Here is a 26,506-nt window from a genome sequence, read left to right as displayed (position 1 = left end):
GAGGGGTCAATGGAGATTGGCAACAAGGGTACAATGGTAACTGAGTGGCCATTTCTCTGCCTGATGTCCATCCTCCTCTTTCTCTTCCTTCATCTTTTCAATTGCTTCCCAAATACCTGGTGACAAGTCTGTGATTTCATTATGGCAACCAAGGCTTTACCTGATGCAAATTTTACAAAGGCATTTCGGCCTTTTGGCTAAGATGAAGTGTCAGATCAAGCTTGGGATGGGGTGCACTGCCTCATCCTGTCAGCTTGGATCTTGTTTGATCAAGACCAAGATGGGGTGCAGTGGCTTATCTTGTTAGCTTGGATCTTGTCTGTCCCTCACGTGGGGACCATAAATCGGTTTCAATTTGAATTTGTTTTTTTTTTGGATGGAACATTGACAAAGAGAAAGCTAAGATATTGAAGGTATCAAATTCACATAGGGAAGGACAATGTACTGGAGATTATGGCAAACTTAAAAGTGGATTAATCTCTAGGTCCAGATGAATTGTGCCCTTGGTTACTATTGGAGGCAAGGGAGGGGGTTGCAGAGGCTTTGACCCAAATTTTCAATCCCTCTCTGGCCATGGAGGAGGTACCAGATGACTGGAGAACAGCTAATGTGTTTCTGCTATTTAAGAAGGGTTGTAGAGATAAACCAGGGAATTACAGACCAGTGAGTCTCACATCAATGGTAGGGAAACTATTGGAGAAACTTCTGAAGGACAGCATCTATCTCCACTTAGAGTCAAAGCTTGATCATGGATAGCCAACACGGCTTTGTCAGAGGGAGGTCACGCCTAGCATATTTGATTGAAGTTTTTGAGGAGGTGATCAGGTGTGTAGATGAGAGCAGTGCAATCAATGTAATTTATATGGATTTCAGCAAAGCCTTTGACAAGGTCCCACATGGGATACAGGATAATTTGATAAAGTGGATTCAAAATTGGCTCAATTGTAGGAAACAGACGGTGATGGTAGATGACTGCTTTAGTAACTGGAAGCCAGTGTCCAGTGGCATCCTACAAGGATCTTTTAGTCATCATTTATATAAATGACATAGGTGACTATGTGGGGGTACGATTAGTAAGTTTTCAGATGACACAAAGATTGGCCAGGTGGTTAACAATGATGCAGGGTGTCTTGGGCTACAAGAAGATATCAGCAGAATGGTCAAATTGGCAGATAAGTGGCAGATGGAATATAACCCTGAAAAGTAAAAAGTGATACACTTTGGAAGGAGTAATTTGACAAGGAAGTACTCAATGAATGGTAGAGCACTAGGAAGTTCTGTGCAACAAAGGGACCTTGGCATGTTTGTCCACAGATCTCTGAAGGCGGAAGGGCATGTTAGTCGAGTGCTGAAAAAGGCATATACGGGACACTTGTCTTTATCAATTGAGGCATAGATTACAAAAGCAGTGAAATCATGTTGGAGTTACGTAAAACTTTGAGGTCAGAGCTAGTACGCTGTGCAGTTCTGGTCACTGCATTATGGGAATTGCACTGGAGGGGATGCAGAGGAGATTCACCAGGATGATGCCTCGGATGGAACATTTAAGTTATGAAGAGAGGTTGGGCAGGCATGGGTTGTTTTTATCGGAGTACAAAAGACTGAGGGGTGACCCAATTAACTGTACAAGATTATGAGAGTCATAGAGGGCATAAGGAGCAGCTGTTCCTCATAACTGAAGGGTCAGTCACGAGGGGACGTAGATTCAAGATAAGGGGCAGGAGATTTGGGGGAGCCAGAGGTTGGTGACGGTCTGGAATGCACTGCCTGGGAGGGTGGTAGAGGCAGGGTGCCTTGCATCTTTTAAAAAGTATCTGGATGAGCACTTGGCACACCATAACATTCAGGGCTATGGGCCAAATGCTGTTAGATGGGATTAGGTGAAAGTTCAGATGTATCTTTTGTGTCAATGCAGACTTGATGGGCTGAAGGGCCTCTTCTGCACTGAATGATTCTATGAATAAAAATTTGAAAAAAAAGACTATGATGAATTCTGACACAAGATTGGGAGAATAATACAGGTCTCTTCCTGGTCTATGCAATGGAAGTGTTGCTTCAGTGCTACAACAGTCTGCTTGATGATATTTCATGTAGCTGTCCATATGCTGCCCAGATGTGCTTGAGTTGCACATTGGACTCATGAGCCAAATAGTCAACCCTTGCCATCCAGCAGCCTTCATTTGACTTGGAATGTTAAATCAAATACTAATGATACCGCAAAGTCACACAGAACAGAGACATCATGACTGCTAGAAGACCAAGCATTCAACCATGTAATATTTGGAGCATGGTGGCATACCCATTACACATTGGAGCAGTGGAACCCTTTGTGGTTTTAATACACATCTGCATTAGCTATGGTGCCCACAATGTCACATGTGTGCATTTAATGGCACCCTGCACCATGGGGAAGCCCACCATCATGGTAAGGTCCATCTAGTTCTCTCTAGTCAGGACTTCAGGATCACAATCCCTTGACAGCCATTCACAATAGCATCCTTGCCCTGCTCTGAGGTTGCAAGTCTGCCTGCAAGAGGTGGCAGACTTCTGTAAGCAACTCCCTTGTAAAATGGAAATGGCGGACAAGTGTTCCTTGCTGAGACTGAGGTTAAAGAATTGCTAGTTACAGACTTTGGCCTTTTGCAGAAGGCCCTTCACCCACTCCTCCACCTCCATTTTCAAGCAGTTTTGTGTTGCTTCTGCTCAATCTCCATGAAATGCAGGGGTGGGAGCGTGGTGGGTGCCAGGACCACTGGGGGGACCTGGTGCAGGTTTGAAGTCAGCTGAGGCAGTACCCTGAAGGCTGCTCAGAGTTCCAAAGGAAGCATAGGGAGGTGTCCAAATATAAGCTATAATTATGGTATAGAGACACTCAACACATCAGGCAGGAGGACAATGTAGTAGGGAACTCTGCCCCCCATTTCATGGATGAGTACATGCACGTTCTTGCGTAGGCAGTGAGTGCAGGCAGGACATCCTCATGCCAAGGGATGACAAGAAGAGGCCAGCCCACTAAATGGAGGAGGCCTGAGCTGATGTGTCAGCCCAAATCAGCAGGCACTTCATTTTTTTTATTCATCTGTGGGACATGGACATTGCTGGCTGGCCAGCATTTATTGCCCATCCTGACTTGTCCTTGAAACTGAGTGACTTTTCACAGGGTAGTTAAGAGTCAAGCACATTGCTGTGGCTCTGTAGTCACATGTAGGCCAGTACATGTAAGTAAGTACAACAGATTTTCTTCCCTAAAGGACATTAGTGAATCAGATGGGTTTTTCCGACAATCAGCAATGGTCTCATGGTCATCACTAGATTCTTAATTCTAGGTTTTTATTTATTGAATTCAAATTTCACCATCTGCCGTGGCAGAATTCAAACCCTGGACATTAGCTGAGCTTCTGGAGTAATAGTCCAGTGATAATATCACTAAACCATCATCTCCCCATATTGTATTGCATCTGGATTCAGAGCTGAAAAAGGTTTAATAATCTTCTGCACTAGGCAGTGGGGATGCGGATTTGATATAGTATTATATGGAGAAGTCTCGACAGATGGCCATCGTTCATGGTGCTCAGGAATGTACGGTGCAGTGTGACAGAAGGCACACAGGGCTGTAAGAACTGACTGGTAGCCCTCGATACAAAGATGATGGGAATTTGAACCCGGTTCCTGGGGGTGAAGAGGCTGATATGGTGTTGCAAATAGAGGGTGGACTAATGAATGGATCCTTGTCTGTACACGAGAAACCATAATGCCGCTGATACACAAGAACTGGTGGTAGGGTGGGCAAATTACTCATCCTGAGCAAATGTGAAATGGGCTCCCTCAAGCTCAAATGCATACAACCACCAAGGTCATCAGGTCACAAAGATAGGTGTATCAAAAGAAGGTATGGATCCAGTGGACAGATGCAAGGCAGGTAGCCACTACAAACAATGCAAGATTCTCTCATCTCAAAGGATACGTTCCAAGCAAGAGTTCCCAATGATTCAACAACGACAATGCCACCATGATGCTGCTGTACAAAGTCTCACCAGGCCACCTGGCATGCACATGCACAATGTGATGACTGATGCAATTAACATATTGTCTTCCTCCCTCAGGTGTGCTATCCTCCAGAGACACTCGGATAACCCTTGGACTCTCTAATAATACCACAGGAGGACCCACACACAGTTTTAACCACGTCACACTCTCTCTCACTAGCAGGCGCCAACTCATATATAAGCACATTGGTAGGCTTTAGATCATCAGTTCAGATGGTTGTGCACTTTAGGCAGGGCACAGCACAGTTACATGAAGAACTGGCAGAGGCAGAATGTGCCCAAGGTGCCAGCTGTCAGCTGAGTGATGGAAACCAGGACAACGCTGAATCTGAGGTAGATGATGAGACTCAGGAGTTGTCCATCAGGCAGCAGATGCTGGATGTCCAATGGGTCGCACAGGAAGATGTGATGGAGATCTCAGTGCAGGAAGCCATTGGTTCTGAAAAGTGTGAATTCTGATTATTCCTGCACATTTCTGAAATTTGATTACACATTTGATCCTTTATCCCTCCTTGATTGTTTTGGGGCTTAAAGAATGCTTCGATCAGCGTTTGTCCCTTTTGTGTTATTTATCCTTCAGGATATCATCATATCATCCCTCTTCAGTGCTATAATTGATTCCTTGATCAATATTGCCACCCCCCGCCTCATCCCCCTCTGTATTTCATCTGAATACACCACAACAAGAATGTTAAGCTGTCAATCCTGCCCATCTTTCAGCCATGTCTCAGTCAGAGCTATGAACTGAATGTCCATTTCCTGCTATTCACACAGCTTCCCTGTTAAACTCAATGTACTGTCCATCGAACTTTACGCTGAAGTTCAAATGCACTGCTTTGTACTCCAAACACTGCTCAAGTACCAGCTTAGCATCAGAACACACCATATTTTCCACATCCGGTAGCTTTTGTGTCCTTTTCAAGCTTAGCCTAACAAACTCTCACCTTTCACCTAACACTGCACACTGCTAGGTTCTTCGTGATGTAAACAATGATATGCAGTCCACTGACTGTCATAACACAAACAGAAATTGGTGAATCAATTTTCACTCATTGTAAAATGCATCAATCAACTAAAAACCATGAAAATGATTGGCAGAATACAATTGCAGAGACTGAAATAGCAAGAGTACTTTAAATATTTAAATCCTTCAGTGTTGACCAAGTAAATACTAAAACAAAGCGGCTTTAAGCATTTCTTCTAAACAGATACTAATGATAATCTGTTAATTTTCAATTTACATATTCAAATTTTGTAACTATTTAAGAAGGGACAAAATGACAGTGACAGTAATGCTTGATCAGTACAACATTCACTCTTTCCTCCATTGATGCGCCGTGGCAGCAGTATATTATACACAAGATGCACTTCAGCAACACACTAAGACGCCTTCAACATCATCTTCCAAACCCTGCTACCTAGAAGAACAAGAACAGCCAAGATACATGACATCCTGACTTAGAACTATATCACTGTTCCTGCATTATCACCAGGTCAAAATAATGAAACTCCCCTCCGAACAGCACTGTGGGTGTATCTGCACCAGAAAGACTGCAGTGGTTCCAGTAGGCAGCTCAACACAAGACAAAGAAGTCTCCACTGTTGTTAAAGTGCTCTATAGTTTCCTGCCAGGAGTTATTGTAAGAGGTTAACAAAATCCTGGGCGAGAATTGTATGTATGATGTTCACCCATGGTAGGTGAGACTAGAGCAGCTGCATTTCCTGGTTGCACCCAAGATCCTGTACGAAATTCCAATATTACATTGGCTACCCAATTAAGTGCTGACTAGTGTGAAACATATCAGGATAGGTTCTGCGAGGCTGGCCACGGCGGGAGCATGATGAATGCTGGGTCCAATGGCAACCTGGCAGGAAGTTTAAAGGTGGCTGCCCAAAACCACAGAAGACATCCAAGATATCAGATGGAGATCTGCATCATGGCAGCAGCACCTGGGAGACACTCCAGATGGACAACAAGCCCCCACCCCCATTTCTCAAGTGACTGTCTTCATGTTTCTTCTGGAGGTGGTGACTGCCAGGAGGGACATCCTAATGCTGCGGGATAGCAAGAGGAAGCTGCCTCACTTCACCAAGAAGGCCTGGGAAGAAACGGCAGCCGAGGTCAATGAGTGTGACTTAGTTCACCGCCACACATCATCAATGCTGTAATAAAGGTTAAATGATCTTCTGTGCTCGGCAAGAGTGAGTACTGTGTTGGCATGGATCCAGTATGGAGAGTGTGGAAGGATGTCTGCCCTTAGTTGTGCTTACAGGTATAGGAATCAGAGTCTTAGAACACACCTCTGCCCATGTGTGTTAAGGCTGGGAGGAAGATCAGAAGCCTTGGGTTCATCAAAGGACTAGGAGTGCAAAGGTATTAGAAATGTCCAAATAATTTGTGGGGATAAAGGGAGGTAGGGACAGCATAGTATGGTGTTGGAGATGGGGGCGTTGAGTGTTGAAAGGAGATTTGCACTTAGAAGAAACACAGCCACAACAATACAGAGCAATCTGCCACAGCTGATGGTGTGGAAAACCTGGCTACTTTCACCTGGCCCGAGTCAGGAGCTCTGGAGTTTGAATGTGAGAGAGAATGAAGGTTCTCAGGAGTCTCTGAGAAAGGCAAGGGTCCAGTCGGAAGGAGAAGTACCGGCAAAAATAATATAGCATCATCTCATCCCTTTAGGGCTTCTGAGAAGTTGTGAGCAGTAATTCATCAGTCAGTAAGCCACTGCGATGCCACTGACATCACTCGCACCCACCCACATTTCATGGACACGGACTATGCGATGAGTAATAGTAAAGACTGATTCTTTTCCTTAAAATATCCTCCAGAGCCAGCCAGGAACCCTACAATCCTCCATTCACATCCATGTCATACCCTCTCTCCACACCAAGCACCAGCACAGATACTGGCATGTTGATAGACAATAGCCTGCCTGATCATTTGGTAGTGCAAAGTGATAAGAGCATATCATTATCACAAGAACAGTTGGTGGAGGCGAAGAGTAGCCAGGGCATGGGCAGAAGATTGCTGGAGACCAGGGCCATGCTGAGTCCAAGGCAGATGATGAACCTGGACACTGCATGTCCAGCAGGATGCATGGGGAGGTCTGGCAAAGATCCTTAAGAACATAAGAACATAAGAAATAGGAGCAGGAGTAGGCCATCTAGCCCCTTGAGCCTGCCCCGCCATTCAATAAGATCATGGCTGATCTGTCATGGCTCAGTTCCACATTCCCGCCCTCTCCCCATAACCCTTACCCGCGTCTTAAAAATATTGAGCGAGGCAACCTCCACCACTTCAACAGGCAGAGAATTCCAGAGATTCACCACCTTTTGAGAGAAGAAGTTCCCCCTCAACTCCGTTCTAAACCACTCCCCCTTTATCTTGAGGCTGTGCCCTCTAGTCCTACTGTCCTTTCTCTATCCTATCCATCCCATTCAACATCTTATATGTCTCAATGAGATCTCCCCTCATTCTTCTAAACTCCAACGAGTACAAGCCTAGTTTATTCAGCCTCTCCTCATAGTTCAACCCCCTCAACTCCGGAATCAGCCTAGTAAACCTCCTCTGCACTCCCTCCAAGGCCAAAATATCCTTGCGTAAGTGCGGCGACCAAAACTGCACACAGTACTCCAGCTGCGGCCTCACCAGTGCCCTATACAGCTGCAGCAAGACCTCCCTACTTTTATATTCAATCCCCCTCGCTATGAAGGCCAGTACCCCATTTGCCTTCCTGACCACCTGCTGCACCTGCAGGCTGGGTTTTTGCGACTCATGCACAAGGACCCCGAGGTCCCTCTGCACCGTCGCGTGCTGCAGTTTTTCGCCACGTAAGTAATAGTCCTTGAAGGTCTGTATGTCACGGTCTCATCATGGAGGAGTCCTTGGGGAGAATGAGTGCTGCCCTGACCCTGAGCTGCAAGCACACAGCCTCCTCCATTGAGACAGTGGTGTCTTTTATGCAGAGGCAGCTTTAGGAACAGAATCAGGGGTTCCTGGGGTTGCAGTCAGACCCTGCAAACCCCCACACAACCAATAACCTCAGATCACTACCAGTGTGAGAGACAGATGCAGCACCCAGTCCCTCTGCGAGGTGCCATCCATCAATAGTGATCAGAGAGTCACAGACATACCTCACACTGGCAGATAAACTGCCAGTCATTTCTGTGGGCATCTCTTATGGCGCCCAAGGCAATGGTGGCAGCTCCTCCACCACTCTGCCAGTTACCACACCATCCTCAGAATCCGTGACAATTGAAGAGTTCCCAGTCATGTCACTGAGCAGGCTCTACCTGAGAGGATGTATTCAGACCCCGCAGGCAAGAGAATGATCATCAACGTCACCGGGGCCAACAAGACATTACAGTCAGCAATCTGCCTCTAATGCCACTGCCAGTGAGGGGGGAGGATTAAGAGATAGCAACCAATGTAAGCTTAAGCCAATGTGAGCACAGCAATGGGTTTGCAGTGGTGTTTTTTGTTTCTTTTAATATCACATGTGTAGTTACCAGCTAAGGTTGCATATTTTGTTTCATTTCTTAAATGTCATTAAGAGAAATGGCTACTTTGTTGAGAAGCCCTTAGTGACCTGTTTTCAATAGGTTTTTTGCCTCATCAGCGCCTGGTGAAAAACGGTTGGGCAGCAAATTTTATTACTAAGGCAGTGATGTGACATTAGGTACATGGCATGCTTTTGTGGGAAATGATTGGGAAGGAAACGGGACAAACAAACAACAAAACAAAGAACAAAGAGCAATACAGCACAGGAAACAGGCCCTTTGGCCCTCCAAGCCTGCACTGCTCATTGGTCCAACTAGACCATTCTTTTGTATCCCTCCATTCCCAGTCTGCTCATGTGACTATCCAGATAAGTCTTAAACGATCCCAGCCTCCATCACCCTGCTTGGCAGTGCATTCCAGGCCCCCACCACCCTCTGTGTAAAATACGTCCCTCTGGTATCTGAGTTAAACCTTGCCCCCCTCACCTTGAACCTGTGACCCCTTGTGTTTGTCACCTCCGACCTGGGAAAAAGTTTCCCACAGTTCACCCTATCTATACCCTTCATAATTTTATACACCTCTATTAGATCTCCCCTCATTCTCCATCTTTCCAGGGAGAACAACCCCAGTTTACCTAATCTCTCCTCATAGCTAAGACCCTCCATACCAGACAACATCCTGCGGACCCTTGATCTCAGCCTTGGCAACGTAGCTGAAGGAACCTGAGATCGTGGTCCCTCTAGTGTCCCTCCAGTTCCTCATTTCTGGCTCCTCAATCTTGCCATCTGCCTGCCAAGACTCTGTATCTGAGTTTTCATTGGATTCCTTCTCTCAGGGAAGTGCTACTGCCTCAGTGTCCTCCTGGTCCAGCAGTCCTCCCTTTGAAAGAGCAAGATTACGCAGAACATAGCAACGATGAGCAAAACTCACTCTGGCAGATATTGCAGGGTATACCAGAGTAGTGCAGACATTGGAACCTCATTTGTTTTGCAGACTGTTTTCCTTTCCACCACTGTCCTTGTGGCGATTGTATCTCTCCTCTGCCTCAGTCCCCACATGCCGCCTTGTTACCCAGCAAACATCTCTCAAGGCAAGGTGGAGCCATTAATATCCTTACACTTGTGCGTGTCTCAGTATGTAGGTATTGTGGGAACTGCCATAGTAATTTGCACAAACCTGTAGAATCTGGGTCCTGGATTGGGACACGATTTGAATATTCAGGTTGTGGTACCCCTTCCTATTGACCAGGGCACCAAACTGGCTGCCTGGCACTTTGCTGACTACATGACTGCAATCAATGGCACGCTAGATGCAGAAAAACCCTGCAATGGCTGCAATGTCTCTGTACCAGTCAGCCTGGTTGGCTTGGTGCATCCTGAAATGGATGAATATGTTTACCCATCACCTGAACCGAGTGTCAGTCACTAGCTTGACGCAGCTATGCACAGCTGACTGCCCCAATCATCTGGCAAATGGACATGGTGGTTTCCCTTGAAAGCTGGAGCCTTCCATGACACTGGATCTCTGTCATGTCGAGGTTTTTGGATCACTGACTGTACACCCTGGTACTCAGATAGTGGCCTCTTCTGTGAGGCTATCCTCCTTGACTTCCCTACTGGCCCTGAATACTTAGTGCCGGTGCCCCTTCTCTGAGGTGATACCTGCGGCCACCTTGCCTTCTCTTTGGCCCTTGTCTTCCTTTTCAGAGAAGGTGTTCTCTGCTAAGTATACAATACCCATCTGCGGAGATACAAATGGGGCTGGCCCACAGACTGTGGGTGGCAAAGGGTTGGAAATCTCAGAGGGATGAAATGCCCTGAAAATTCCAAATGGTTTGCACAAACCTCAAAAGAAAGCAGTGAAAATCTTCACAAAACTCTTGTATAAGCCCACAACAAGCTATCAGTAACTCCTACCAACTCAGCCTGCTTTTGCTCCTGCTTTATTTTATCCCACCCTTGGGTGACAAAAATGTATTGGCTGCCAACCCATGTTGCCCACGCATCAACCTAAAAACCACACAGGCAACGTAAAATCCAGGCTGATCGGTGGTTAAATCATTTAAATTGCCTTCTTGGTTATCAGCAGGTACACATCCAACTCACACTCATGCCCGCCTATTAAAATATCATGCGACTGCACGAAGATGCCATGATGTGTGCCTGATCCCTTATTGCATTATTTTGTACCATTCCGGGTGCGCATCTGAGGTTTGGCTGTTACATTCTGACCCTGAGAAACTTTGGTCCCATAATATTTAATCATTTATCATTAATTATTACTTTCTTCCAGTTTATTAACAAAATGTTCATCTTCAGCAACAATTATGGAGGAACCAAAGCCTGTGTTTTAATTCAACAGTAGGTTTTCACAAAAGTACAACAAAGATTGCTGTATGAATTGCTTACCGAGTCTCCAGTAAGTATCATTCTGGGTCTCTCCACATAATATTCTGCAATTCTTTGCCATTCTAAGAGAAACTCGGGTGAAATTGGTGGTAAGGTTCTGACACCATCCTCTACATTTTCTGGAATCATCTCTGATATGGGAATTCCTTCATAAATAAGCCTGGAATTAGAAAAGTTCTAATTTGAAAAAGAAATAAGATTATGAAGACTTGTAGCACCACAGATTGCACAAATAATTCTTTCACGGATTGCAAATGGGGAAAAATAGCTTCTCTTCTATCAATGCAATTCCTCTCTTTGTGTCAAAGAACAAAGAAAATTACAGTACCAACGATGCTGTCTGACTGAACTAAAACCCCTTACCCTTCTGGAGACCATATCCCCCCATTCCCATCCTATTCATGTATTTGTCCAAATGCCCCTTAAAAATCACTATCGTATCTGCTTCCACGACCTCCCCGGCTTTGCTATTACACAGCTTAATAAATTAATGCAGATTGTATTTGCACCAAACTTTGGTAAATTTGAAATTTAGCCCCCTCAAAGTTGAAGACTGAAATATTAAAATTGCAATCTAAGGTTTGTTCAAAGAAACAATAAAAAAGGAAAGATCATCCAGCCTATTTCCGCAACAGATCATGTATGATTTGGTATCCTATATACTCTACTTGTTCAATATTTTGAAGAAAGTTCATAAATCAATGTGAAAAATAGAGATCTGTCAATTTCTCCCTGAACCATAAATTGAGCAAAATTCTAGAATATGACTGAAGTTTCCATTATTCAGTTTTGAAAACAGCTCATATTCCAAAGCGTAGAAAGCACACTGTTCCAAAAAGCAATACACATCTGTGCAATTCTTATAAGCAGCAAACTCGACCTTAACTAATTCCGTTATAATAGATAGGCTGGGCGAATGGGCCAGGAAATGGCAAATGGAATTTAATGTTGGCAAGTGTGAGGTGGTCCACTTTGGTAGGAAGAATGGTAGGAAGGACTATTACTTACGTGGCGAAAAACTGCAGCAGGCAACGGTGCAGAGGGACCTCGGGGTCCTTGTGCATGAGTCGCAAAAACCCAGCTTGCAGGTGCAGCAGGTGGTCAGGAAGGCGAATGGGATGCTGGCCTTCATAGCGAGGGGGATTGAATATAAAAGTAGGGAGGTCTTGCTGCAGATGTATAGGGCATTGGTGAGGCCGCAGCTGGAGTACTGTGTGCAGTTTTGGGCGCCGCACCTGCGCAAGGATATTTTGGCCCTGGAGGGAGTGCAGAGGAGGTTTACTAGGCTGATACCGGAGTTGAGGGGGTTGAGCTATGAGGAGAGGCTGAATAAACTAGGCTTGTACTCGTTAGAGTTTAGAAGAATGAGGGGAGATCTCATTGAGACGTATAAGATGATGAATGGGATGGATAGGATAGAGGTGGAGAGACTCTTCCCGCTCAAAAAAGACAGTAGGACTAGGGGGCACAGCCTCAAGATAAAGGGGAGGCGGTTTAGAACGGAGTTGAGGAGGAACTTCTTCACTCAAAGGGTGGTGAATCTCTGGAATTCTCTGCCCGTTGAAGTGGTGGAGGCTGCCTCGCTAAATATTTTTAAGAAGCGGGTTGATGGGTTCTTGATAAGAGAGGGGATTAAGGGTTATGGGGAGAGGGCGGGAAAGTGGAACTGAGCCACAACAGATCAGCCATGATCTTATTGAATGGCGGGGCAGGCTCGAAGGGCTAGATGGCCTACTCCTGCTCCTATTTCTTATGTTCTTATGTTCTTATGTAATCACAATGACATTCCTGAAATAAAGAAATGGCCTAATATGTTGTAGAGAAATTGTTTGAGAATATTTCAATGTTCAACTCAAGTGTACATGAGCAGAGAGGTAAAACGGATGGGCAAGAAGGTTGAAGAAAAATAATAAGTTCTAATTCTGTGGGAATTCTAACTAAATGATTTGATAAAATTGCCTACGAAACAGCACCTGGTTGGCACTGTCAGAGTGCCGAAGGCACTGACCAGCCATGTCCTGACCATCCAGGGGCTGCAATGGCCTCCAATGGTCATTCCATCTGTTTTCTATTTGTGGAGACCAATAATGATTCCTGCCAGCTTCATGTTGTGCCAGCAGGTGGGAGAATTGAAGTAGTTGCGTGAAATCGGCTGAAAGCTGATGCTGCATATTTAAATTAGGAGAGGGCAATCTAATGAAAAAAATTCTTAGTTCAGAATGAGTATGAAAATGGGAGAGTTTCTGTTTTTTGGCTGAGTCCAAATCTGCGATTTTATGCACTTAGAGCAGGAAAAAATGTCAAAACCCGTTTCTTGCTTGTAGGGAAAGGGAGGGGCTTAAATCACCAGAAAACTGGCTGAAAGCAGCAGAGAGCACCATTATGCGTGTGCAGGTCTCTCTGCTCTGAGCAGTAGAGACCTCTCACATAGTCTCTGCTGTTTTTACAAGGCCTCCAGGGCCTAAAGCAGGCCACAAACTCAGTCCCCGTCCTTCCTCCCATCGATCGCAATGCAGAGTGTGCAATGGCTTCCCCCCCACCACCGATTGGCCTGCACTGGTCTCGCCTCACACTCCCAAGTTGGCCTCACCCCCTCAGGTCCTGCCCCCTTGGCTGTACCCAGTGCCCAGTGGGAAGTGCCAGGGTGCCTGGTGGGCATTTCCAGGGTGCCAGGCAGGCACTGCCCAACGGGTATCCTCCCCGGCCCCTGCTCTCCCTGGGGAGCCTCAATGACCATCGGTTCTACTGGCGAGGCCATCACGTTTGGTCCTCGTTGCTGGGGACCAGCTGTCATTCTCACCAGAAAGAATGTCTACCTGCAAGACCATAGAGGCAAGTAAGCACAGAAGGTTATTTCATTAAAATTAGGTTTTAAATATATTTAAATAATTTATTCAGCCTTGCACTGGAAATGGGGACAAGGCTGACTGAGCCTGGTATCTGGTGCTGGTAAAATCATGAAAAATTGGGCGCAAACCTGATTTCCCGGCTCTCTCATGACCTAACCGGCTCGCCCTGCCCATCGGAGTCTGGCCCCAAGGGCTTTGCTGCAGTGCTGGGAAAGATTCATAAAATTCACACTGATCATTGGTAGGGAATGCATCTTTCAATGATCTCTTCTTCCCATCATGCATATTGTCACATATTATTTGGAAAATAAGAATCTAAGTGTGAAGAAATGGACCTGGGTGCGTAAATGCAAAGATCAGTCAAAGTAGAGAAAAAACTTAATAAGGCTACAAAATGGCAAGGCAAGTGCTTGGGTTTATTTTGAGAAGGATAGGAATGACAAGATTAACAGTTATATTAAACTTATAGCAATCCTATATTAAACTACATTTGGAAAAGTGTTCCAGTCATCAAAGGATGTAGAAGTACTGGTGAGAATGCAAAAAATGATGATAGTAAAAATGCAATGCTACACCTATCAAGGAATTATGGATAGGCTGGGTCTCTTCAGAATAGGCACCGAGCACAGAATTGTCCCATCCCGCCTACCACAGGAATCGTAGCGGGCGGGACACAGATCATGCAAAAGTCCGTTGTCTTCGGGCGGGATTTTCCAATGTTGTGGCAAGCTCAGCCAGAAAACCCCGCCCAGAGAGTGTGCTTCCACTGATCGGGAAGAGAAAAACTAGAGGCTGTCAATGATAATACGTACAAAATTAGAAAGAGAATTCAGAGAGCGGTGGAAATGTGGAAATTGCCACCGCAGTGAGTGATTGAGGCAGACAGATGTATTCAAGGTGAGGCTGAATAAGTATATGAAGAAGCATGATATAGTGAGCTATGCTGATAGAGTTATGTTAGGAGGGATGGAATGTGACTTAAGTAGAATATAAAGCATGGACTGGTTGGAAAAAATTAGCCTTTGTTGTGCCGTATATTCTATAGAATTCTAAATATACTGAGTTACCACTTGGTGAAATTCAAATTCACTTAGTTCAAAAAATTATGCAAAATACAACATACACCATTTTTCATGGCTCGTTTTACTAGGCTTAAATAACAAGTCTTATGAAATGTTTCTTCAGCATTTCAGACTTCCTAAGCTTCTTGCAAAAACTGTGACTTTCTGCTTCAAAGCCTAATGGCCCCCTCAGCCTGCTTATTTGGAAAAGCTCTTTACCTGCTGCCCTTTTTTACCTTGCACTTGAGAAAAAAACTGAGATCAAAAGGCTTTCAAACATTATAAGTATAAGGGTGTTCTTCAATTACATTGATAAGGAATCAAATTGTGTGTTATCTCTGTGGGATAGAAGCTTGCTTTTAACATGTCTTTTTTTATTTCCCTCATATTTCTTAGAAAGTAACCCTTACTGATATCCTTTTCTATGGTAGCTCTGTTGAGTGTTGTGGCTCAATACCACTGCCAACTCCCTCCAGATGACATGCAAGACTTTTATGAAATCTTCTCTCATTGATGTTGTCAAGGATCTGCCAAATAGCAACTGTAACATGAATTTACAAAGGCCTAAAAGGTAGAAATCTGCTTAGCAATAGGAGCAAGAATTTAAAAAGGCCTGAAATCTAGAAACCTGCCTAGCAAGGGTAGCAGCCAGCTTTCTGGGGACAGGCAAGTCTCCAAAACGATCAGGGCACTTCTACAGGAATGAGAGCATCTAAAGATGATCAGTTGTGAATTGCTCTATATGAAGAAACAGGTTACTTAGATGACTGCCATTGAAATGTTAAGCTCCCAAAGCAAGAACAGTTTTCATAAATAACTGGGTGATTCAGAACTATAGGAATGTTAAGCTCCACACAAAGAAATAATTCAGTTTGAAATAATAAAAAGGGGATTCAGTATAACTGTTACCCCTCTCAGAAACTGACAGGTGAGACTACGCCTCACAGCCAGAAGCCAGTCCGGCACTCACAGCCAAGAGGCTATCACCCATTTCACAGCAAAGGGGGTCATGTAACATCTTACTTCTCAGAGATGCTACAGCATTGCATCTAAATCTTACAACCAAGGAATTATAGGAAAATGTTTGTAATGGCAGTTTAAATATCTTTGATAGACTAGGAAAAGATGTTTTCCACGCTCATCACTAGCCCTGTATTGTGTGGTTACTATAAGCTGGATTTGATTTGTAGAATTTATTTAACTTGGATGTTGTTTGGGAAAGTGAAGTCGTGTTGACTCATGGATCATAGATATATTTTGGAACAAAGAGTAATTTCTACATAAACTGTGTGTCTGTTTAGTTATGTGCCTTTTCATCCTTTCTATGTGGATTTTTCTTTTTTTTAAGTTAATAAATATTCTTTAATAATTTTTATATGACAACTGGACTGGTTCCTCACTGGAGTATAATGTGACTCCTCACAATATTCCAGAAAAAAACATACTCCACCATGAAACAGTGTTTCAAGTAAGGATGCCCTCGCAGGTAACATCAACAGGGTTTGTGTCACTTCTCAGAGACCTTCTCTCTTCTGCTGCATTTCACCCAGTTTCTGAAGATCTTAATGACATTCTCTTCTTTTTTACTGCTTCCTAGCAATGCTTTGCTTTCATCTTTGAGTTCCTCTGTAAGATATTCCATGCTTTAGAAGTGCCACAGAAGTGTCAAAACCTTCCCGCAAAACTGGTGCTCCCTTTGCCTGCTATTGTAATCTTCATCCATTCTTAGCATTCTGAAGGCTGCACCCCTAATTTCAAACCTCACCCAGAGATGAGCGCTGTGTCACACTTGAGTTGCTGCTGAATCAATTTTTGATATTTAATGAGTTGAGCACACCAGTCAAAACAAGATCAGCACCTGAGAACCCCTTCCAATGCAGCGCACCAGCCTAAAATTGCCTTGTGAAATTTAGGGCTTGAATGTACACCAGACTACATAGACCACAAGGAGTGTAACCTAGAATCCTTAGGGAACTGAGTGCTGAAAAAAGAGAGGCTCTGGAGTTCATTCAAGAGTTGATATCTGTGAGTAGTACAATTCTGGAAAATGCTGTTAATGTTCACCCAGTCAGTACCAAAGTCATAAAAACAAATCACCACTACAGTCTTTTGACTTAATTAATGAATGAGGGATATCCATGAATATAATATTCTTTTACATTTGAAAGGCACTTGATCAAGTACCAAGGCTGCGATTCTCCCAAATTGGAACTAAGTGCCCACATCAGCGGGAAAACAAGCTAACAGCGTCTATCAAGTGGGATTCAAATGAGGCCATCATGGGGAACCCACCAACCAGCGCTGTTGTTCAGAGACTGGGGCGCTACTTTTAAATCTCAATCTCTGCGCTCAGAGACAGGTTCCCCCTCTAGCCCAAAATAAGAAATGGTGACCTCCTGCTGTGCTGACCAGGGGAGCAACCAACTCCTCACCAAATAGGGGCATCGTTTTCCCACCACTCAAATAACGGGTCACTGCTCAGCACACCCCGCCCCCCTGCCGCCCCACCCCCCCATAACGCAGGCATAACAGTGACATGACCTGCCCCATCAGGCTCCCTCCCCACTCAGGCCCTGCACTCATCCCCCCTCAGGGCCCCCATTCAGCCTCTGTCCCACACCCAGACACTTCACTCAGCCCCTCTCCCAGTGCAGACCCCCCACTCAGTTCCCCTCCTCCTCAGGCCCCTCACAGCCATGATGCCCCCTTACAGAGCCCCCACTCAGACACAGACTTCCACCTCAGACATCCCACTTAGCCCCTTCTCCAGTCAGACCCTCATTCAGCCCCCTCCCCCCCCGAGACCTGCCACTCAGACCCCCCTTCCCCCCTCCTAGATGCCCACTCAGGTCTGCCTTCAGGCCATTCACCCTGGCAGTGCCACAAATGCAGTACCTCCTGCACTTTGGCACTGACACCCTGGCCCAGTGCCTTGGGTGAGAGGTCAACATCATGGTTGGGAATAATGGAGGTACTTGAGATGCATTGAAGCATGAGGGGAAATGTATGTAAACACAGATGACTGGAGCCTGAGGTGAGCTGTCAATGTGTTTTAAAGCACTGCACTTTGAAATTGACAAGAGATCATAAGTTTCCAATGGAAAAGAGAGGTTTCAGCTTGTTTGAAAGGCTCAGAGGCTTCAAATCAAAGCTATATGAATACACTGGGACTGAGTGCACAAGTGTGTAGAATGGAACTCTGCTCCCAGAAGAAGTTGACATCTCCCCTCTGCAGAGAAATTCAAAGGGGCCTGCTCACACTTGCAGCTTCTGACAGGGAGAAAGGTAAATGGAATACTGCAATATTAAAGGTTGTCAGCTGACCAGGGGGCATACAGTTTAAAGTAATCTAGCCACTTCAAACTTTTCATGGCTGACAGGCAAGAATTAAGATGTTGATCATTGGACTGCCTGAAATCACCATGCCAGGGTAATCTTCAGGTTTGCCAGGGCTAGAAGGGGCAATTCAGCCATGAGACCCCCACCCTGGGGCAGAGTGGTGTGGTCAACCCTCTGCCTCAAGCCCACGCAAACCCCAGGATCCTTACGGCACCTTTCCTCTGTAACCTGGCAGGGGCAGAGGAGCAATTGGCTACTGGACTTACCTCCTTGACCTCCCCCCCCAGCTCAGGGCCCAAGGCACCAGGCCAGAGTGTCAGTGCCAGGATGCCAAGGGAAAGTTCACCATTGGCATTGCCAAGGCACATGGCCTAAAGGGGGACCTAAGTGGGAGGCTGAGGGGGGAAAGGGGCTAAGTGGGGGTGTGAGGGGCGGGGGGGCTGAGGGGAGGTTGGGTCAGGTCATCTTCATGCCTTCATGCTGCAGAAGTGTGACCACCTGATTTGAATGTTGGGGGAGAGGATGTCCCTCTTTGTTGGGAGATTGGTGGTGCTCCCATGGACTCTGAGGATCCAGAGCAACAGATCTATGTTGGTAATGACCAATGCCAAAGCCCATCTGGTGCGTTTCTGCTGGAATGGAGTGGGATTGCAAGGAGGGGAACCAGTAAATGCCCGTCCTTGGCACCTCCCTTACCCCTGACCTCCATGCCACCCCCCCTCCGCCCTTCACTCCAGCAAGGTCAAGCCGCCAGCTCCCAGCTTTTTGTATGAGTGCAAAAATGGGCAACCATTGCGAAAACCCGTTCCTGAGTTTTACATCTGTAAAATAAACAAATGCTTTTATTTTACCTTGTCTTGACTTGCTGTAGGATTGTGAATAGAGATTAGTATCATGTCAACTGAAGGGTTGGAGAAAATAAGCCACCACTTAAAAAGGGGAAAATCAGAAATCAAACTACTCTTTTGTTACAGATGGGTAGTGAGAGGAAAAGTGAGGATTGTTTAAATTAAGTCACCTGGATTTACATTCACCTTCCCTGTTGTATTTATCTGATCTAGTCCATGCACTGATTAATGTATTGTGTATTCCAAATATGTCTATAATGATTGCTCCATTAATATATTGCTAAATTGCTTGTTTCCCAGGGTGTTAAACATATGTAAACTTAATCTGACCTTACTTTCAGAAAGATCTTAATGTGAGTTAAATAACATTCTTTCTACAGTATATACTAAGACACACTGTGGCACAGGGAAAGAGGAGATAAATGTTGGGTAAGACTGCTGCCTCACAGCACCAGGGACACGGGTTAAACTGGGTGGCTGTCCGACTGGGGTTTGCACATTCTCCTTGTGACTGCATGTGTTTCCTCCGAGTGCTCCGGTTTCCTCCCACAGTTCAAAGATGTGCAGCTTAGGTTGATTGACCATGTTAAATTGCCCCTTAGGCTGGGATTTTACCATCGCGTTGCACCCGTTTTCAAATGTGTAAAGTGGGACATAAAGCGATTAGCGCGATTGGTGCCGGTTTTCAGAACTGCCGCCATTTTACGAGCACCGGATTTCCAGTGCGGTCAGCCGCTCATCGGAAATGGGGGCGAGGCAGGTTAATTTATTGAAATTTATTTAAAGAAGCATTTACATGTCATTAGCAAGCCCAGCGCTCAGTTGTCTGGGCTCACCTGCATTTATGACCTCTCCAGGAAAGGTTCTCACCGGCAAGGAATAAACATGCTCCCCTTGAACAAGAAGCCATCGACTTGGCCTCGCCTGTGGAACTGGAGTCCATTGAGGCCACCCAGCTAGGCCAAGGACAAACGGGGGTTGTTTCTTTCGCAGTGTTGGACTGGCAATGCACCCTGGCACTTGGGCAATGCCAGTCTGGCACCTGGGCAATGCCCATCAGGCAGTACTGGGGCAGGGCTAATGCTAGGCAGAGGCACTGGGGTGGGGCTTATGGAAAAGGGGCCAACTGGGACAGGGCTAATGAGGGTAGGGGGCCTGCTGCTACTTTTCAGTGATCAGTGGGGAGATGGAGGAAAAGGGGGCTTGCTGCACTTTGCAGCAATAAGTGGAGGGAGGGAGGGAGTCCGCGATTGGCTGGGCAGCAGGGGGTCAGTGGGAACTGCATCTACGGCCAAGGGCCCCCGTGATTGTGGGGGGGGGGGGGGGGGGGGGGGGTGGGTTGCTGGTGGGGGAGCTGCTTCAGGCTGCCTACACTAGCAGGAGCCTAAGAGCTCTCTCTTTGTTAGACTCCTGCCACTGCTAATACGCATGTGCAGCATCAGAGGCCTGCACATGCACACTACCTCCCGCTGCAGGCTTTCATGCACGTTAAGCCCCACCCACTGGCTTCTGCAGCGAGCAACAAACTTGCTCAAAATTTTGCAGGCAGAGTGCATATGGGAGGGCCTAAAAACATGCCCAAAAGATAAATCTGAAACTTTCCCAGTTTCAAGTCCATCGAGCACTTAGACAAAAAAAGGTAAAATACCACCCTTAGTATCAGGGGGATTAGCAGGGTAAATATGTGGGGTTACAGAGACAGGGGCTCAATGGGCCAGAAGACCTCCTTTTGCACTGTAGGGATTGTATGATTCAATGAAAAGAACAAGAAGATGTAAATGAGGGACAGGGAGACATTTTTGCACAGCGAAGACATTAACAGCAATTTGTCCAATTTTATCTCTTAAGCACTGAGATTTCTTTCTGTGCATGTTGATGCATTTTATTTCATGTAAAGCTTATTTAAGCTAAACAAATAGTAGAAGATGTTTCATTTCATCAGATGCTTTAAGTGGAAATTTAAATAAGTTAAAGCAACCCAGTAGCTATTTATAGATTGTTCACATTCTACTTGTGCAGAATATAGGCTCAGAATCGTGCCTGATGCTGGCAGAATGGTCACTGGAAATTTGTCCACCTTACTTATTTGTTAATATCTCGTGAGCTGCAAAATATGGGGGAGGTGGGAGGAAATCTGCATCCATCTCTTTTGGGCTACTCATTTTTAAAACAGACTTCTCATTCTCTTTAGCATATAGGAATCCTAGAACAGGCCTCCAGTTGTGCAGGATATTAGGGTCCTTCCATGAGGACATTGAAAGTTGTCATTTACAGCTGAGGAGATTTCCAATAGTGTAACACAGTACTGACACTCAGGACCATTATCATCAAATAAAAATGCACTATTTGGTGTTACCTTGCTATCTTCTGTTGTTTCGAAGAAGAAAACTCCTTTTCTGAACAGATTTCAGATTGCTCCTGCTGGATTGACTCTGGAAGTTTGCTACTGCCACGTCCTTTTCTGCTTGGAGTATGGTACAGCTTTGAAGCCACTTGTAAATCAATGGGTAATACATGACTAGGCTCAGTAGTACAAAGGTGGTGAATAGTCTGATGTCCTTGATCTCTGCAACAGAAAATCCAAGTATCATAGATTCTATTGGGTACATTTGATAAAAATGACATTATTGCATAAACTGCATAGACTTAGAAAAGTGATCTTTTGTGGTTTTGGAAAACAAAACATATTTGTGCAGAAATGTCATCTTCAAAAAGGTAAATTTTTCACACAAAACAAAACCCAAAACTGTTGTAGCAAAGATAGCTATCACCACATTTATCTTTGTTTAATGACACCTGTGTGTGAAGTTGAAGAAAATTTATTTTATTAAACATCCATCAGTTTAAAACAATTCAGTAAAAGAGTGTCTCTTTAACTTTACACAGCAAGAAAAAAACTACTGGTATATCTAATTCAGGCATTCTAAAGACACGAAAATGTGTTCAGCAGCAACTCTGATTTAGTAAATAATGGCTTATTCTTTATACATATGTCTGCATAAAGGGGCAGGATGCTAGATATCAATATAAAATTTACAGAGGCAGAAACTATGTCTAAAACTTTGCCTCTGGTATTTCCTTGGGTTGGCGCAACACAGGATTTCCTTCCTGCTCTTTGATGTCATTAACATGGAGCACCCTGTGTGGTTTCATTGAAACAATAATGAGACTGCTACTTTAGACAGAACCATGAACATTTAAAAAGGTTTGAGACCACAGAAAACTCACCGGATTCCAAAAGACGAGAATTTCCTTTTGAAAATTAAGAATCTAGATTTTCATAAATTTGTCCACCAAAATACGAGGGAGCACATTCAGTAAAAATTATTTCTGATATTTTCATTCAGATGGTGAGGCACAGAACAGAATCATACGGCAGAATTTTCCCATCCTGCTGGTGGCAGGTTTGGGGTAAGTGGGAGCCAAGAAACTAGTGGTAAACAAAAAATCAGAAATCTGCCAATGTAAAAACAGTTTACAATTCTCCAAAAAACAGGGTAGTGGTGTGTTGGTCATCCCACTGCCTGACAGTGTGAATGCCATTTGCATTCATTTACGTCTCATGAATGATCATTAGAACAGACGCTCACTGAAATCTCCTCTTGCCTTTCAACCTCATGTAATGCTAGCGGGAAATTATATTGGTCTCAAACCAGTTTGAAAATGAGTGGCCTGCACAAGTCAAACCTCATTTCACGTGTGATTTTGAGGTGAGTGCAACATACTATCTAGCTTCTATAGCGTTTGGCTGCCATACTGGTGTTAAATGGCACACTGCTGGAGCTGTAAGGATTGTTTCCTCCTGCTCTTTGCTGATATTGTCTACAAAAATGCTATTGTGCTGAGTTACTCATCCAGTTCTCCATCTTAGACTCTGTTGCATTGCCCTCACAGGTGTTCTGAGGAGAAGTAGAACAATGCTCACAGTTTCATATGTTCCCTTATAGAGCAGTAAGCCTCCAGCCACCACCAGACATTTCCACTGTACTTAGCCTCATAAATAGAAAATTATGCCCATAGAATGGTAAAAGCACAGAAGAAGGCCATAGGGCTTCTGAAAGTGTGCTTCAGGTGCATGGATCACTCAGGTGGCTCATCACCGTACACTCCCAATAGGTTTCCAGCATCATCACAGTGTGTTGAGCCCTTCACAAACTGGCTATGCAAAGCGGTGATCCCTGAACCAGAGGAGGATGACAGCTCCTCGAAAGATGAAGATCTGGGGGGGCAATTCTCCCAAAAAAACCTAAGTGCCCGTTGGGTGGGAAAACAGGTGTTTTTCCCATCTATTTTTTGGGCGAGCTAAATGGAATGAAACTCTGGGTCTCAGTGCATCACAGGCTCCATAACTTGATTCACTCCTGAACCCACCCAAGAGGCTGGCATTAGCGTGCTGAGCGGGCCACTGCACACTGTGCTGATCTATCAGTGGGGAGTTTGGTGCAGGCACACTGGCCCCTCCATCACTTTCTAATCGCAGGAACCAATTGCTTCCCCAGAGCACCCCCCACCCCTGATCACCTGTCTCAGTGATAGCAGGCAGTGGACTGTAAATTCAATGGGAAGCTCAGAGGTACCTTCCTGCTCCTCCTGGCCCCATGGTCAGGCATGTAAAGCAATTAAAACTTAAAACCATTCCAGAGGCAGCCCCATCAGTTCCTTTAAAGAGCACTAGTTTGGCCACCAAGATCTAAGAATATTGAACGCGATGCTCATAGTTCATGCCACAGTCAGTCATAAATAAATTTTGCAGTGACCTAAAAGAGGTGTACTGTGTGTACTATGATCTTGAATTCTATTCCATATAGTTTTTTGCATGATGGCTAAAGACAGTTCCCCTCCAATCATGGTTAAGCAGCAGAAAGAACCAAAATTGCTGCACGTGTCCACCTTAAAAGTTGAGATTTTCCAGCCTTCCTTGCCCCAGAAAGAAACTGGAAAATCCCACCTGAATTCAACAGACTTCTCCACGGTCCACCCCTTGCACACTTCAATTCCTGTGGTGGACGGGACAGTAGAATTCGCCCCAAAAGTGTCCTATTTCCCTCTATTAAGATATTAACAGTCCAGTGGCTTTCACTTACTTTCTGGAACTCTGCAAGGAAAGATACCACAATATTGTGGGTGTCATCTATTTCATGGATATTGCCACCTTCCAAATATTCTATAATGGCTGGATATTCTATAATGGCCACCAGTGCCTATGCCCAATCCTAGATTCAATGGATGAGATAAAAGAGGCATTTGTCTTCAACCTCAACTAATTGCTGTCCCGCATCCCAAAGGAAACCAAGCTGATTCTCCTCGTCAACTTCAATGCTGGAGTCGGAAGGGGCGCAACCGTTTGGAAAGGTGTATTAGACAGGGAAGGCATAGGGAAACAAATGCCAATGGAGTCCTCCTGACAAAATGTTTAGAACATGACGTGATATTACGAATGCCGTGTTCCGCCAGAGAGGCAAGCAGAAAGCCTCACCCCCGCTCCATGCACTGGAACCTAATAGTGATGGTTATCACTGGCATTAGCGTTGATGATGGTTATCATCATCTGGGTGATGGGACCGCAAAGATATCGCAACCTCATGCCACTAAGTGGCCCAGAACCCATGACCGCCAGATGGACCACCAACTAATCCTCTCTACCATCTCCATCACGCTGGCCCCAAACCAGCAGAAGCAGAAAAATCTCTGCCTCAAGAAAATTAATGTTGCTGCATGCAAAGACCCCAAGAAGAAAGAGCTGCTCAGTCAGCGCCTCACAGCTAACCTGGCAACAACCAACGAGCCAAAGTCACCGTGTCTGATCCATCTTAAAAGCCACCAAAGTCAGTACCTGCGAGAAGACACTCGAGCTCTCAACCAGAAAATGCCAAGACTAGTTTGACGAGAATGATCAGGATCTCCCTGACACAAACACAAGGCACTGCTGAACTGACAGCCCACCAACACTGAAGTGAGAGGAAACAAACTTACAGACAACTAAAGGCCGAGATGCAACAAAGAACCCATGACCTAAAGAACAGATGGTGGGTGGAAAGAGCACTGGAGAGTCAGCAACTCACCAACAATCACAATGTGCACAGCTTCTTCAGCACAACTAAAATCAGCTGTGGTCTGAGTATCCAGGAACCCACCCCACTTACAGCCAAAAACGGAGAAGCACTCATCAAAGACAGAGACACGGTCAATGCCTGCTTTGAGAATCTCTTCAAAGAAGACACAGCCTTTGACACAAGTGCCAGAGACACCATCCTGCAACACACTATCCGCCATCATCTCAGCACAACCCCAGCTGTGAGGTTGAAAATGCCATCTGTTAGCTGAAAAACAAGACCACTGGTGCAAATAGAATCCCCGCTGAAATACTGAAATGTGGTGGACAGACACTCTTAGTAAGAATCTACAACCTCATCACCCTTGTCTGGAATGAAGAAAGCATGCCAGGAGATCTCCAACACCCCTTAATTGTGACCATCTTCAAGAAAGAAGACTGGTCCAACTGCAGAAATTGCAGAGGGATTTCCATACACTCTGCTATGGGAAAGGTCACCCCAAGAATCTTCCTCAACAACCTCTTCCCAGTGGCTGAACAGCTCCTCACTGAGTCCCAATGCGGCTTCCACCCATCAGGAGGTGCAATGGATATGATCTTCAGTGCATGACAAATCCAGGAAAAATTCAGGGAACAGCATCAACCTCTGTACATGGCCTTCTTCAATTTTGTAAAGGCCTTCAATTCTGTCATCTGTGAAGGATTGTGGAACATCCTCCTCAAATTCAGCTGCCCATAAAAATTCATCACCATTCTTTGCCTGCTCCATGATCACAAGCAAACCATGATCCTCACCAACGGAACCACCACAGACCTAATACACGCTCAAACTGCAGTTAAACAGGGCAGCGTCATCGCACCAAAGCTCTTCTCCATCTTCCTCCAGCAACATTCCATCCCATCACCCTGATGCTCCCCACTGGAGTAGAGCTAACCTACCAGACAAGTGGGAAAATGTTCAACCCCCACACTTCCAGGCCAGAACCAAGACCACCCAACTTCTGTCATCAAACTGCAATACGCCAACGACTCTTGTGTGTGTGTGTACGCACTCAGAAGGCAAGCTACAAACCATTGTTGATGCATTCACCAAAGCATAGGAGAGAATGGGCCTCCGATTAAACACCTGGAAAATAAAGGTTGTCTATCAGTTCACACTTGCCATACAAAACTATCCCCCATCAAGATCCACAATGAGCTCCTGAACAATGTAGGTTATTTCCCATATCTCGAGAGCCTCCTCTTTGTACCAGCAGACATCAATGATAAAATCCAGCATCGACTCCAATGTCTTCAGACACCTGAGGAACGAAGTGTTCAAAGCCCAAGACTTTAATCAAGCACCAAGCTCATAGTCTACAGAGAAGCTGTGGCCCCCGCCCTCCTGTGTGCATCA

At 45.2% G+C, this 26,506-nt stretch overlaps 1 protein-coding gene across 1 annotated transcript in view; it reads right to left on the bottom strand.

The window, feature by feature from the left end:
* The window catches only part of ttc6 (tetratricopeptide repeat domain 6), a 268,411-nt gene that overhangs the window by 161,731 nt on the left and 80,174 nt on the right, over nt 1-26,506 (bottom strand). Inside the window, exons 9-10 of the mRNA XM_080201905.1 lie at nt 21,415-21,624; nt 10,962-11,121 (exon numbers count right to left, since the gene is read on the bottom strand). Of these exons, the coding sequence (XP_080058031.1) occupies nt 10,962-11,121; nt 21,415-21,624 (370 nt within the window). The remainder of the gene's footprint in view (nt 1-10,961; nt 11,122-21,414; nt 21,625-26,506) is intronic.

Source organism: Carcharhinus amblyrhynchos, chromosome 14 (assembly GCF_965287045.1).
Source record: "Carcharhinus amblyrhynchos chromosome 14, sCarAmb.v2.hapA, whole genome shotgun sequence".
NCBI classification, from domain to species: domain Eukaryota; kingdom Metazoa; phylum Chordata; class Chondrichthyes; order Carcharhiniformes; family Carcharhinidae; genus Carcharhinus; species Carcharhinus amblyrhynchos.
The sequence above is the reverse complement of the archived record's forward strand: the minus strand, read 5'-3'. Positions and strand labels throughout refer to the sequence as shown.